Source organism: Tachypleus tridentatus, unplaced genomic scaffold, assembly GCF_004210375.1.
Source record: "Tachypleus tridentatus isolate NWPU-2018 unplaced genomic scaffold, ASM421037v1 Hic_cluster_2, whole genome shotgun sequence".
NCBI classification, from domain to species: Eukaryota; Metazoa; Arthropoda; class Merostomata; order Xiphosura; family Limulidae; genus Tachypleus; species Tachypleus tridentatus.
In genome coordinates this window covers 48413584-48428148 of record NW_027467782.1, presented here as the reverse complement: position 1 = coordinate 48428148, position 14565 = coordinate 48413584, and the positions used below count along the sequence as shown (strand labels likewise).

General features: G+C 35.0%; 1 protein-coding gene across 2 annotated transcripts in view; it reads left to right on the top strand.

Moving 5' to 3' along the window:
* The first annotated feature begins 53 nt into the window (after positions 1–53).
* The window catches only part of LOC143242695 (macrophage mannose receptor 1-like), a 38586-nt gene continuing 24074 nt past the window's right edge, over positions 54–14565 (top strand). Inside the window, exons 1-7 of one of the 2 annotated variants that reach the window (XM_076486171.1) lie at positions 54–314; positions 3242–3438; positions 4171–4345; positions 5342–5482; positions 7985–8113; positions 13327–13475; positions 14464–14563. In XM_076486171.1, the coding sequence (XP_076342286.1) occupies positions 236–314; positions 3242–3438; positions 4171–4345; positions 5342–5482; positions 7985–8113; positions 13327–13475; positions 14464–14563 (970 nt within the window). In that variant the 5' untranslated portion in view covers positions 54–235. Of the gene's footprint in view, positions 315–3241; positions 3439–3674; positions 3905–4170; positions 4346–5341; positions 5483–7984; positions 8114–13326; positions 13476–14463; positions 14564–14565 lie in introns of those variants that run through there. The other variant, XM_076486172.1, reaches the window with a different exon arrangement.

Below are 14565 nucleotides of genomic sequence, written 5' to 3'. Positions count from 1 at the left end.
ATACAACGTACTCAACCTTTCGTACTTTTTTATATTCTGAGGCAACTTACGTTTTAGAAATACAGTTAACAGTAAAACGCGTGGTGAAGGCTTATCACGTAAGTACTGATCAACAGAAGCTGTTCAGGAGAGATAAACTCTACGATAAAAGAGAGTTGTAGTTTTGTTAAGTATACTGACAAGACACCCAGTATTCCACACAGCCTGGAGTAAGCCGTATTATTATTTGTTGACAATGGTTGACCGGAATCCGCTAGGAATGTTTAGGTGGTTTTATTTACTCATTTTAATCAAGTGTGCAGTGGTAGCACAAGGTAAGTGCTCACTAACTTAACAATATTTAACAGTTAGTTCAGAGTAGAAAAGTTTATATCAAACACAGTTTTAATTTAATAGATATGTTATTAACATTGACTCGTCCGTGTGTTTCTGATGTCCTGTCTTTTCATAAACGAGAACACTCGAGGTTATGTCACATAAACAGAATCTCACTTCTGACCTACTGAAGGTGTTGTTGAAAAACGACACCGCACAACAACCTTAATCAATGATCTGGTGTTGTTACCAAGGTATACGTGACACCACAGTGTGACTTTACAAGTGAGAGAAAAGTTTTACTTTGGAAATTTTCGTTTCAACTGCGTCTTCTAAGTCTATGTTCGACCTATTGAATCTTCTGGAAAATACGGTACGAGACAAGTCTATATTAGACCTATTGAAGCTTCTAGAAAATACGGTACGAGACAAGTCTATATTAGACCTATTGAAGCTTCTAGAAAATACGGTACGTGACAAGTCTATATTGGACCTATTGAAGCTTCTAGATAATACGGTACGAGACAAGTCTATATTGGACCTATTGAAGCTTCTAGAAAATACGGTACGTGACAAGTCTATATTGGACTTATTGAAGCTTCTAGACAATACGGTACGAGACAAGTCTATATTGGACCTATTGAAGCTTCTAGACAATACGATACGTGACAAGTCTATATTGGACCTATTGAAGCTTCTGGAAAATACGGTACGTGACAAGTTTATATTGGACCTATTGAAGCTTCTAGAAAATACGGTACGTGACTGTTTAGTTTGTTTACACACCGTCGATCGCTTGGAAGATATATAAGTTACAGAGACTGACACTGGAGGGCGAATGCAACATATCACCCCCATGAAATCTCAACACGACTAATTTTAATACCACAAAAATTGTAAAACGGTCTATATCAATTTTTTGGTGATCTGTAAAATAAAAGTTACGCTTGTGTTAAATCCCACGCAAATTGGCCGAAATTCGGAGTAATTGTTAAAAATCCATAAAATTATTCTTTCTGGGCATCTGGATCCCAATGTTGCTAACATTGAGAAAGTCCAGCTGTTTGTGCTTGCCAGTGTGTGGAACCCGTAGAAAAGTATCTTTACCAAATTTCACCTAAACTGGCCATAATGCGGCTAAGTATTTGGCCCAAACCCTCTACATTACGACTTTTTGTGATATCTGACTCTTATAAAAACTCTCAAAGTAGGCAATCCAACTTTTTTGTGTAAATGTTTAGGGTGCATGCAAGTTTACTTTTAACCTTTGATTCCATAAAATGCTTGAATTGGCCTAAATTTTAAAAGAATGAAAAGGTTGTCTGGGGTTATTAGAACAAATTCTAACAAATCTGATGAAAAGATTGTCTGTGGTTATTAGAACAAATTATAACAAATCTGATGAAAAGGTTGTCTTGGATTATTAGAACAAATTCTAACAAATCTGATGAAAAGGTTGTCTTGGATTATTAGAACAAATTCTAACAAATCTGATGAAAAGGTTGTCTTGGGTTATTAGAACAAATTCTAACAAATCTGATGAAAAGGTTGTCTGTGGTTATTAGAACAAATTTTAACAAATCTGATGAAAAGGTTGTCTGTGGTTATTAGAACAAATTTTAACAAATCTGAGATCACTGAGAAATTAACTGAATAAAGTTTGGAAAAAGAAGAAACAATAATAAGAAACAGAGTGTTTCTCTGTGGACACATAACTGGTTACGACTATCTGAAAGAAAAATTAAAGTTACTATCCATTAGAATCAGTCCTGGTTTAACGACAATAAACTATTAAGAGGTCAAAATACCATGGTCAGTATGACGTATAAGCGAGAACTGTGTTTAATGAACACTTCTGTTCATTGTATTCTCAGAATTTAACATCTCTATATTTAGTCGAGAAAAACAATTGTGTTTTGTTTGTTTTTGAATTTCGCGCAAAGCTACTCGAGGGCTATCTGCACTAGCCGTCCCTAATTTAGCAGTGTAAGACTAGAGGGAAGGCAGCTAGTCATCACCACCCACCGCCAACTCTTGGGCTACTCTTTTACCAACGAATAGTGGGATTGACTGTCACATTATAACGCCCCCACGGCTGAAAGACGAGCATGTTTGGTGTAACGGGGATTCTGTACGTTCACAAAACGTCCATTGTGAGTTAATTGGAGCACAAACCTTTCCTAAGTTGGAGTATTTGTTTAATGAAAATTATTTAGGCCCGGCATGGCCAAGTGGTTTAGGCACTCGACTCGTAATCCGAGGGTCACGAGTTCGAATCCTTGTCACACCACACACCAAATATGTACGCTCTTTCAGCCATAAAACGTTATAATGTTACATTCAATCACAGTATTCATGGGTAAAAGAGTAGCCCAAGAGTTGGCGGTGGGTGGTGACAACTAGCTGCCTTGTGTCTAATCTTAGAATGCCAAAATAGGGACGGCTAGCACGAAATTCAAAACAAACAAACAAACACATTTCCATTTCATTTTTTGATTGTTTTATAAACTTGCAGCCATAGGTGTAGTGTCACAATGTGACACATGTTTTGAGCTAGTATGAATGCAGATAATTTTCTTAATTAATTTCAAACATAATTACACAATAGGCTATCTAGGCTTTTTTCCTTCGGGTATCGAACGACGAATTTTAAAGTTAAAAACCTTCATTGTTTACACACGTGCACCACACGATTAATACTTATTATGAACTATATCCGGTTTATTGTATTAAATATTTTTCTTGGTAAAGTCCCCTAGTGGCTTAGCAGTAAAGTCTGAAGATTTATATCGCTAAAACCCTTGGGCTTAACAACAAATAAACAAAACAAAATCTTTGTGACGTCATTCTGTGGTGTAAAAAAATGAAACAGGGACCACAAAACACGACAGTAACATAATTTTTATTTTTACATGGAAACAATAAGAGGAACCATGCAAACATCTTGAAGACAAAAATGGAAAGTGGACTTACTTTAAGGAGACTGATTCATGTTATCACGTAAACCAAGGAAATTCGTGGGATACATTCTCTTGGTACGAGGCCGATGACTATTGTGCCTTATTTAACGCACATTTAGTTTCAATTCACTCTAAACAGGAGGACACGTTCCTGCTAGAAATGGTGAGAACGTTTTTTGTTTTCCAACATCTGTAATTAAGAAATTGTTAACACTTATCTTCATTAAACTAATTGAATTTTTAATCGAGTTTCCTTCACAGTTGCAACAACAATATATTAAAAAAAACGTACTCGAAAGAGTTTTGTAAGCAATATTTAGTTATTTAAAAAGGTTGAAATGAAATTAATTGTTTGTTTATTTTTGAATTTCGCTCAAAGCCACCAGAGGGCTATCTGGTTAGCCTACCCTAATTTGCAGTGTAAGACAAGATGGAAGGCAGCTAGTCGTCACCATCCACCGTCAAATCTTGAGCTACTCTTTTACTAACGAATAATATTATAATGCACTCACAGCTGAATAGAACGAACAAGTTTAGTGTAACGGGGATTCGAACCCACGACCCTCGGATTACGAATCGAATGCCTTGGCCACCTGGCCATGCCGGGTCCTCAAAGGAAGTGGAAATCAGTAAATATACAAGAGCTAAAATTTCTCTTACTTACATTTTACGTTAAAACATATTTATTTAGGCTTAGGTTTCGGTATCAACGTTTTATAAAATATTTTAAAAGATAATGCATTTAATTTAATCAAACATTATGTTAAATTCTGGTTATTCTTCGTTATTTCAAATTCTTGAAACCATTTTACGACTACAGAATGGTACGTGAAGCCATGCACTACAAAAATAAGTACAACCTGATTTTCTAGTATCAATACAATATTTCTTGTAGGCCAGAAAGAAGGATCCATTATGGTCGTCTACCTACTGGATCGGCCTTCATGCCCTTGGAATGGATGGCCAGTTTGAATGGTCAGACGGAACTTTGACAGATTATACGAACTGGCTGTCAAACAACCACGAACTGAAAGCAGAGGAAAAATGTGTTCATGTCTCCGTGTTTTCTGGTAAGTGTGTACTGAATTAAAATTCAACATGTTATTGTTCAGAGTTTCATGTACCACTAGTACTATCACAGATTTGTTTATATCCAACATGTTATTGTTCAGAGTTTCATATACCACTAGTACTATCACAGATTTGTTTATATCCAACATGTTATTGTTCAGAGTTTCATGTACCACTAGTACTATCACAGATTTGTTTATATCCAACATGTTATTGTTCAGAGTTTCATATACCACTAGTACTATCACAGATTTGTTTGTATCCAACATGTTATTGTTCAGAGTTTCATATACCACTAGTACTATCACAGATTTGTTTATATCTAACATGTTATTGCTAAAAATTCGAATCTCTACTATGGACTTGATAAAACTGGATATTAAATAAATTTACAATAATTCAATTTTTCTTCATATTACTAACACGTGCCAGTCATCGATCACTTTTATTAAACTACTATAAAAATCAACCGATGTATAATTTACTACGAATTACTTAATTTAGTGACCAATCAGTTTACAGCTTACTAGTAAATACTCACTGTAGTGACCAACCAGTGTACTATTAGAAACTCCTTACTGTAACAACCAATCAGTGTACAGCTTACTAGTAAATACTCACTGTAGTGACCAACCAGTGTACATCTTACTAGTAAATACTCACTGTAGTGACTAACCAGTGTATTATTACGAACTCGCTGCTGTAACAACCAATCAGTGTACAGCTTACTTGTAAATACTTACTGTAGTGACCAACCAGTGTACTATTACGAACTCCCTACTCTAACAACCAATCAATGTGCTATTTACTATAAACTACTTAATTTAGTGACCACTCTCGTACAAGATTCTGTAATTATTGTATTGACCAATCAACTACAATTTGAATAAATTACTGTAAAATTCATATATCTATAACCAGTGGTATTTTATCCTAAAATTGTATCTCAGAGTTTAAAAATACGTTGATTTTAATTACGTTATGTTTATTTCAAGGCCGTTGGAAAGACGGAAATTGCGGGTTACTCGTTAGGGGATTTTTCTGTAAACACCCGAATACTGTACGCCCAACATCACGACCAACACTCCTTCCTACACCCCTGCCTGGGAACTGCCCTAAAAACTGGACTGGTTATGGTAGGTGGAATAGATGAAATATGTTCATGAACTGTTGAAATAACGTGCTCATTTGTTTGGTTTGTTTTAAATTTCGCGCAAAGCTACATGAGGGCTATCTGCGCTAGCCGTCCCTACTTTTGAGGTTTAAGACTAGAGGGAAGGCAGCTAGCCATTACCACCGATCGCCAACTCTTGGACTACTCTTTTACCAACGAATAGTTGGATTGACTGTAACATTATAACGCAATTATGGCTAAAAGGGCGAGCACATTTGGTGTGCCCTTTAGATTACGATTCGAGTTCCTTGACAGTTTTGCCGTCTGGGCTTGTCAGACATTAAACCTTTCAGTATTGTTTTTATTAGATGAAAGCACTTCCAACATCGTACCTAGTCAGACATTAAAACTTTTAGTATTGTTTCTTGTTAGACATTAGGACTTACAGTATTCATGTTAGACAGTAGAAATTTCAATATTGTTTCATGACTCGGCATGGTCAAGAGGTTAGCTCTCGATAGGGAATCGCGGGTTCGAATACCTGTTGCACCAAACATGCTCGCTCTTTCAGCAGTGGGGGCTTTATAACGTGATGGTCAATCCCACTATTAGTCGGTAAAATGTAGCCCAAGAGTTGGCTACTCTTACACTACTAGTCTTATACTACGAAATTAGGGACAGCTAGCGCAGATAGCCCTCATGTAGCTTTGCGCGAAATTCAAAACAAACCAAACAAAACCAATATTGTTTTTTTTGTTAGATAACAGAACTTGCAGTGTTGTTTCTTTTTTGACATTAAAGTTTCAGTATTGTTTCTTGTTAGACAGCAGAACTTTCACTGTTGTTTTTTGTTAGACTTTAAACGTTTAGTATTGTTTCTTGTCAGGCGGTAGAATTCTCACTATTGTTTTTTGTTAGACTTTAAACGTTCAGTATTGTTTCTTGTCAGGCGGTAGAACTTTCATTATTGTTTTTTGTTAAACAACAGAATTTTCAGTGTTATTTTTTGCCATCAAAAAAGTACTGTCTGTCTTAATAAAGTAATAATGTTGTTTTGTAATATTGTGTTTACATATTCATCACTTGGGGTCATGTAATATTGTGTTTACATATTCATCACTTGGGGTCATGTAATATTGTGTTTACATATTCATCACTTGGGGTCATGTAATATTGTGTTTACATATTCATCACTTGGGATCATGTAATATTGTGTTTACATATTCATCACTTGGGGTCATGTAATATTGTGTTTACAAATATTCATCACTTGGGGTCATGTAATATTGTGTTTACATATTTATCACTTGGGGTCATGTAATATTGTGTTTACAAATTCATCACTTGGGGTCATGTAATATTGTGTTTACAAATTCATCACTTGGGGTCATGTAATATTGTGTTTACAAATATTCATCACTTGGGATCATGTAATATTGTGTTTACATATTCATCACTTGGGATCATGTAATATTGTGTTTACAAATTCATCACTTGGGGTCATGTAATATTGTGTTTACAAATATTCATCACTTGGGGTCATGTAATATTGTGTTTACATATTCATCACTTGGGGTCATGTAATATTGTGTTTACATATTCATCACTTGGGGTCATGTAATATTGTGTTTACATATTTATCACTTGGGGTCATGTAATATTGTGTTTACAAATTCATCACTTGGGGTCATGTAATATTGTGTTTACAAATTCATCACTTGGGGTCATGTAATATTGTGTTTACAAATATTCATCACTTGGGGTCATGTAATATTGTGTTTACATATTCATCACTTGGGGTCATGTAATATTGTGTTTACAAATATTCATCACTTGGGGTCATGTAATATTGTGTTTACATATTCATCACTTGGGGTCATGTAATATTGTGTTTACATATTCATCACTTGGGGTCATGTAATATTGTATTTACATATTCATCACTTGGGGTCATGTAATATTGTGTTTACAAATATTCATCACTTGGGGTCATGTAATATTGTGTTTACATATTCATCACTTGGGGTCATGTAATATTGTGTTTACAAATATTCATCACTTGGGGTCATGTAATATTGTGTTTACATATTCATCACTTGGGGTCATGTAATATTGTGTTTACATATTCATCACTTGGGGTCATGTAATATTGTGTTTACATATTCATCACTTGGGGTCATGTAATATTGTGTTTACATATTCATCACTTGGGGTCATGTAATATTGTGTTTACATATTCATCACTTGGGGTCATGTAATATTGTGTTTACATATTCATCACTTGGGGTCATGTAATATTGTGTTTACATATTCATCACTTGGGGTCATGTAATATTGTGTTTACATATTCATCACTTGGGGTCATGTAATATTGTGTTTACATATTCATCACTTGGGGTCATGTAATATTGTGTTTACAAATATTCATCACTTGGGGTCATGTAATATTGTGTTTACAAATTCATCACTTTATTGTGCTAAATTTATTTCACCCAACCTTAATCTTCAATAATTATTCCTATAGGAGACAAGTGCTTTTTGTTTCATGAATATTCAGAAGATACAAAACTATCTTGGAGAGAAGCACTCAAAACTTGCAGGAGTATGGGAGAAAACCACGATCTAGCATCCATTCACAGCACAGGAGAACAGAGTAGGTCTAAACTTATAGGATAAGAAAATACATCTAAAATTATAGGAGAAGAGAATAGATCTAAAATTATAGGAGAAGAGAATAAGTCTAAAATTATAGGAGAAGATAGTAGGTCTAAAATTAAAAGAGAATAAAATAGATCTAAAATTATAGGAGAAGGGAATATTATAGGAGAACATGGTAAGTCTAAATGATGAAAGTGTTTTTTGTTGTTAATAAAATGTTTCCATCTGTTCAACAGATCCATCATCACATATTTTATTACATTATATTATTGTAATATATTTTGTTTTAAAATCACAAATAATATTTTATTAAAACTCTGTTCATATTCATTGTATCAAAGTGCCCACTTTCTGTTTATTCTGTATTGGGCACCGTAAGTTGAGAGGTAAATATAAGGGATTATAACGTTAGAAATTGGGGTTTGATACTTGCAATTGGCAGAGTACAGATTTTTTTAAACAATAAACAAAAAAATTCATCATCATTCACTCGATTCCGTCAAGGAACATAGGGCCGCAATCACTTGCGGTTTCATGAACAAATATTTAGGTGAGTAGGTTGTAAGCCCACTGCACCGAGCCGTCCCTAATTTAGTAGTGTAAGACTAGAGGGAAGACTGCTAGTCATCACCACCCACCGCCAACTCTTGGGCTACTCTTCTACCAGCGAATAGTGGGATTGACCGTCACATTATAACGCCCCTACGGCTGAAAGGGGGAACATGTTTGGTGCGACGGGGATTTGAACCTGCAACCCTTGGATTACGAGTCGAACGCCATAACCAACTTTGCCATGCGAGCATGTTTAGCGCGATTCGGACGCGAACCCGTGACCCTCAGATTACGAAGCGCACGCCTTAACGCGCTAGGCCATGCCGGGCCCACAAACAAAAAAATTACGTTATATTATTATATTAAGCTATAGTCTACAAAGTGAATAGGAAAACCTACAAGTAAGACAATACAAATTTAAAACTATTACTAGGTTTTTAATTAACTAATTCATTATTATTATTTGTTTAGGAATGTTATCAAAACAAAACTAAACGAAGCTTTGGGTCTTTGTTGAGGTCACCCTCCGCCTATAAAATACTACAAATGTTGTTCAATACTATAGCTAGGTTTAGTACCAGTGCTATGGGACTATTTCTATAAAATACTGCGAGTGTTGTTCAATACCATAGCTAGGTTTAGTACTAGTGCTATGGGACTATTTCTATAAAATACTGCAAGTGTTGTTCAATACCACAGCTAGTTTTAGTACCAGTGCTATGGGACTATTTCTATAAAATACTGCGAGTGTTGTTCAATACTATAGCTAGGTTTAGTACTAGTGCTATGGGACTATTTCTATAAAATACTGCGAGTGTTGTTCAATACCACAGCTAGTTTTAGTACCAGTGCTATGGGACTATTTCTATAAAATACTGCGAGAGTTGTTCAATACTATAGCTAGGTTTAGTACCAGTGCTATGGGACTATTTCTATAAAATACCGCGAGAGTTGTTCAATACCACAGCTAGGTTTAGTACCAGTGCTATGGGACTATTTCTATAAAATACTGCGAGAGTTGTTCAATACTATAGCTAGGTTTAGTACTAGTGTTATGGGACTATTTCTATAAAATACTGCGAGTGTTGTTCAATACCACAGCTAGGTTTAGTACCAGTGTTATGGGACTATTTCTATAAAATACCGCAAGAGTTGTTCAATACCACAGCTAGGTTTAGTACTAGTGCTATGGGACTATTTCTATAAAATACCGCGAGTGTTGTTCAATACCACAGCTAGGTTTAGTACCAGTGCTATGGGACTATTTCTATAAAATACTGCGAGAGTTGTTCAATACTATAGCTAGGTTTAGTACTAGTGTTATGGGACTATTTCTATAAAATACTGCAAGTGTTGTTCAATACCACAGCTAGTTTTAGTACTAGTGTTATGGGACTATTTCTATAAAATACTGCGAGTGTTGTTCAATACCACAGCTAGGTTTAGTACTAGTGTTATGGGACTATTTCTATAAAATACTGCGAGTGTTGTTCAATACCACAGCCAGGTTTAGTACTAGTGTTATGGGACTATTTCTATAAAATACTGCGAGTGTTGTTCAATACCACAGCTAGTTTTAGTACTAGTGTTATGGGACTATTTCTATAAAATACTGCGAGTGTTGTTCAATACCACAGCTAGTTTTAGTACTAGTGTTATGGGACTATTTCTATAAAATACTGCAAGTGTTGTTCAATACTATAGCTAGGTTTAGTACCAGTGCTATGGGACTATTTCTATAAAATACCGCGAGAGTTGTTCAATACTATAGCTAGGTTTAGTACTAGTGCTATGGGACTATTTCTATAAAATACTGCAAGTGTTGTTCAATACCACAGCTAGTTTTAGTACCAGTGTTATGGGACTATTTCTATAAAATACTGCGAGAGTTGTTCAATACTATAGCTAGTTTTAGTACCAGTGCTATGGGACTATTTCTATAAAATACTGCGAGAGTTGTTCAATACTATAGCTAGGTTTAGTACTAGTGCTATGGGACTATTTCTATAAAATACTGCGAGTGTTGTTCAATACCACAGCTAGTTTTAGTACCAGTGCTTATGGGACTATTTCTATAAAATACTGCGAGTGTTGTTCAATACTATAGCTAGTTTTAGTACCAGTGTTATGGGACAGTGTTGTTCAATACGACTAGTGTTATGGGATTATTTCTATAAAATACTGCGAGCTAGTTTTAGTACTAGTGTTATGGGACTATTTCTATAAAATACTGCGAGTGTTGTTCAATACGACAGCTAGTTTTAGTACTAGTGTTATGGGATTATTTCTATAAAATACTGCGAGAGTTGTTCAATACTATAGCTAGGTTTAGTACTAGTGTTATGGGACTATTTCTATAAAATACTGCGAGTGTTGTTCAATACGACAGCTAGTTTTAGTACTAGTGTTATGGGACTATTTCTATAAAATACTGCGAGAGTTGTTCAATACTATAGCTAGGTTTAGTACTAGTGTTATGGGACTATTTCTATAAAATACTGCGAGTGTTGTTCAATACGACAGCTAGTTTTAGTACTAGTGTTATGGGACTATTTCTATAAAATACTGCGAGTGTTGTTCAATACGACAGCTAGTTTTAGTACTAGTGTTATGGGACTATTTCTATAAAATACTGCAAGTGTTGTTCACCGTACTAGTGTTATGGGACTATTTCTAAAATACCACAGCTAGGTTTAGTACTAGTGTTATGGGACTATTTCTATAAAATACTGCAAGTGTTGTTCAATACCACAGCTAGTTTTAGTACTAGTGTTATGGGACTATTTCTATAAAATACTGCGAGAGTTGTTCAATACCACAGCTAGGTTTAGTACTAGTGTTATGGGACTATTTCTATAAAATACTGCGAGTGTTGTTCAATACCACAGCTAGTTTTAGTACTAGTGTTATGGGACTATTTCTATAAAATACTGCGCGAGTGTTGTTCAATACCACAGCTAGGTTTAGTACTAGTGTTATGGGACTATTTCTATAAAATACTGCGAGTGTTGTTCAATACCACAGCTAGTTTTAGTACTAGTGTTATGGGACTATTTCTATAAAATACTGCAAGTGTTGTTCAATACGACAGCTAGTTTTAGTACTAGTGTTATGGGACTATTTCTATAAAATACTGCGAGTGTTGTTCAATACCACAGCTAGTTTTAGTACTAGTGTTATGGGACTATTTCTATAAAATACTGCGAGTGTTGTTCAATACCACAGCTAGATTTAGTACTAGTGTTATGGTACTATTTCTATAAAATACTGCGAGTGTTGTTCAATACCACAGCTAGGTTTAGTACTAGTGTTATGGGACTATTTCTATAAAATACTGCAAGTGTTGTTCAATACCACAGCTAGTTTTAGTACTAGTGTTATGGGACTATTTCTATAAAATACTGCGCGAGTGTTGTTCAATACCACAGCTAGTTTTAGTACTAGTGTTATGGGACTATTTCTATAAAATACTAGCAAGTGTTGTTCAATACCACAGCTAGTTTTAGTACTAGTGTTATGGGACTATTTCTATAAAATACCGCAAGTGTTGTTCAATACCACAGCTAGTTTTAGTACTAGTGTTATGGGACTATTTCTATAAAATACTGCAAGTGTTGTTCAATACGACAGCTAGTTTTAGTACTAGTGTTATGGGACTATTTCTATAAAATACTGCAAGTGTTGTTCAATACCACAGCTAGGTTTAGAACTAGTGTTATGGGACTATTTCTATAAAATACTGCAAGTGTTGTTCAATACCACAGCTAGGTTTAGTACTAGTGTTATGGGACTATTTCTATAAAATACCGCGAGTGTTGTTCAATACCACAGCTAGTTTTAGTACTAGTGTTATGGGACTATTTCTATAAAATACTGCAAGTGTTGTTCAATACCACAGCTAGTTTTAGTACTAGTGTTATGGGACTATTTCTATAAAATACTGCGAGTGTTGTTCAATACCACAGCTAGTTTTAGTACTAGTGTTATGGGACTATTTCTATAAAATACTCCAAGTGTTGTTCAATACCACAGCTAGTTTTAGTACCAGTGCTATGGGACTATTTCTATAAAATACTGCGAGTGTTGTTCAATACCACAGCTAGGTTTAGTACTAGTGTTATGGGACTATTTCTATAAAATACTGCGGGTTTTAGTTATTTCTATAAAATACTGCAAGTGTTGTTCAATACCACAGCTAGTTTTAGTACTAGTGTAATGATACTATTTCTATAAAATACTGCTTGTGTTGTTCAATACCACAGCTAGGTTTAGTACTAGTGTTATGGGACTATTTCTATAAAATACTGCGAGTGTTGTTCAATACCACAGCTAGTTTTAGTACTAGTGTTATGGTACTATTTCTATAAAATACTGCGAGTGTTGTTCAATACGACAGCTAGGTTTAGTACTAGTGTTATGGGACTATTTCTATAAAATACTGCGAGTGTTGTTCAATACCACAGCTTGTTTTAGTACTAGTGTAATGGGACTATTTCATTTGATAAATCGTGAATTTAAATCTGATCAGCTGTTTGTGATTTTTTTTTATTAACGAAGTTTTTATATTTGTATAAAAACCCATCGTGATGTCATAAGTTTATAATAATTATGATTATATTATAATTACGGTAAAGCAACACGATTCTCTCTCCTAAGTGTTCTTGACCGCCTTGCTGGGACGCTACAGGAGCTCAGCCTGGATTGGGCTAAGCAAGTTGCAGGGATCGTTTAACAATTTCGGCTGGTCAGACAACAGCAAGTTTGATTTTCAGGCATGGGGTCCTGGTGAACCTAGCGGCTTCAGTGTAAGTTATCATCATTGTACGTTGTTTTCAAGTTTACCTAGAGACTGTCTGCGTGCTTTATTAAACTGCTACTTCTGTGGGTAATAGGTACAAAAGTATTTTGTTAATTTTAAGCCTCTTTCAACAAAGAAAAACGTTTCTATTGGTGTATAAATCTAGTGCTAAATGTCTCTGAACTACTTTTTCTTCGAGAGTACTGTTCCTCGAATTATCCCGCTTAAAAATACCTGAAATTTTGGGTAATTTAATCATTAAAACCTGTATTTATAATTAAGGTTTTAAGGATTTAAAGAGGGCGCCACTTAAAGTAAGAATATCCAATAACAAAAACGTTAAACTGTTTGAAGGTGATACATTAAATTAAAATAACGTAAACTTTTTAAGTAAAGGGTGCGCATGCGCATTTAATTTAGTGGATATTTATGATAAGACAGCGAAAAATCGATATTTGAACTGTGTATTTGTTCTGTGACGGTAGGTTCAAGGTCGCGTTTCTTTTCCAGGAAGTTTAGATTTCAAAATGCAGTTTTGTTCTGACTATAGGTTTCTAACTTATACTTTTCAGTTTGTGGCTACAGGTTTCACAGTTCGTTTGTGGGTTTATGATACCTGTGTTAAATGAAATAAAATATTTGTGAATATTTAAAGTCGTCTGATCGACTAGATAGAAACACATTCTTATAATTGGAAAGAGTAAAACATACACACCGTACGACCCAAAGGAAAATTTCAGATAAATGTAAGATTTTTTAAAATTTTAATAAATCTAATATTATTTCAGGATGTTAAAATCTTGGCCCCTTCCACAAGCTCCCCCTCACCCCTTATAATCCAGCGACAAATTTGTGTACTTCAAACGCTAAAAGTTGTGTTTCGAGACGCGTTGTGGGCAGAGAACAAATAGCTCATTGTGTGGATTAGCTGTCGCTAACACCAACAACCGTTTCTCCAGAATGGTTTATTTCTCATTGTGATAATTGTTTTCCAGGAAAAATGCGTTACAATGATGTCAACAAAGAGAGCAACCGGACAGTGGGAGGATATTGTGTGTGAGAAAAAACAAAGTTACATTTGTCAAAGATACAAAGGT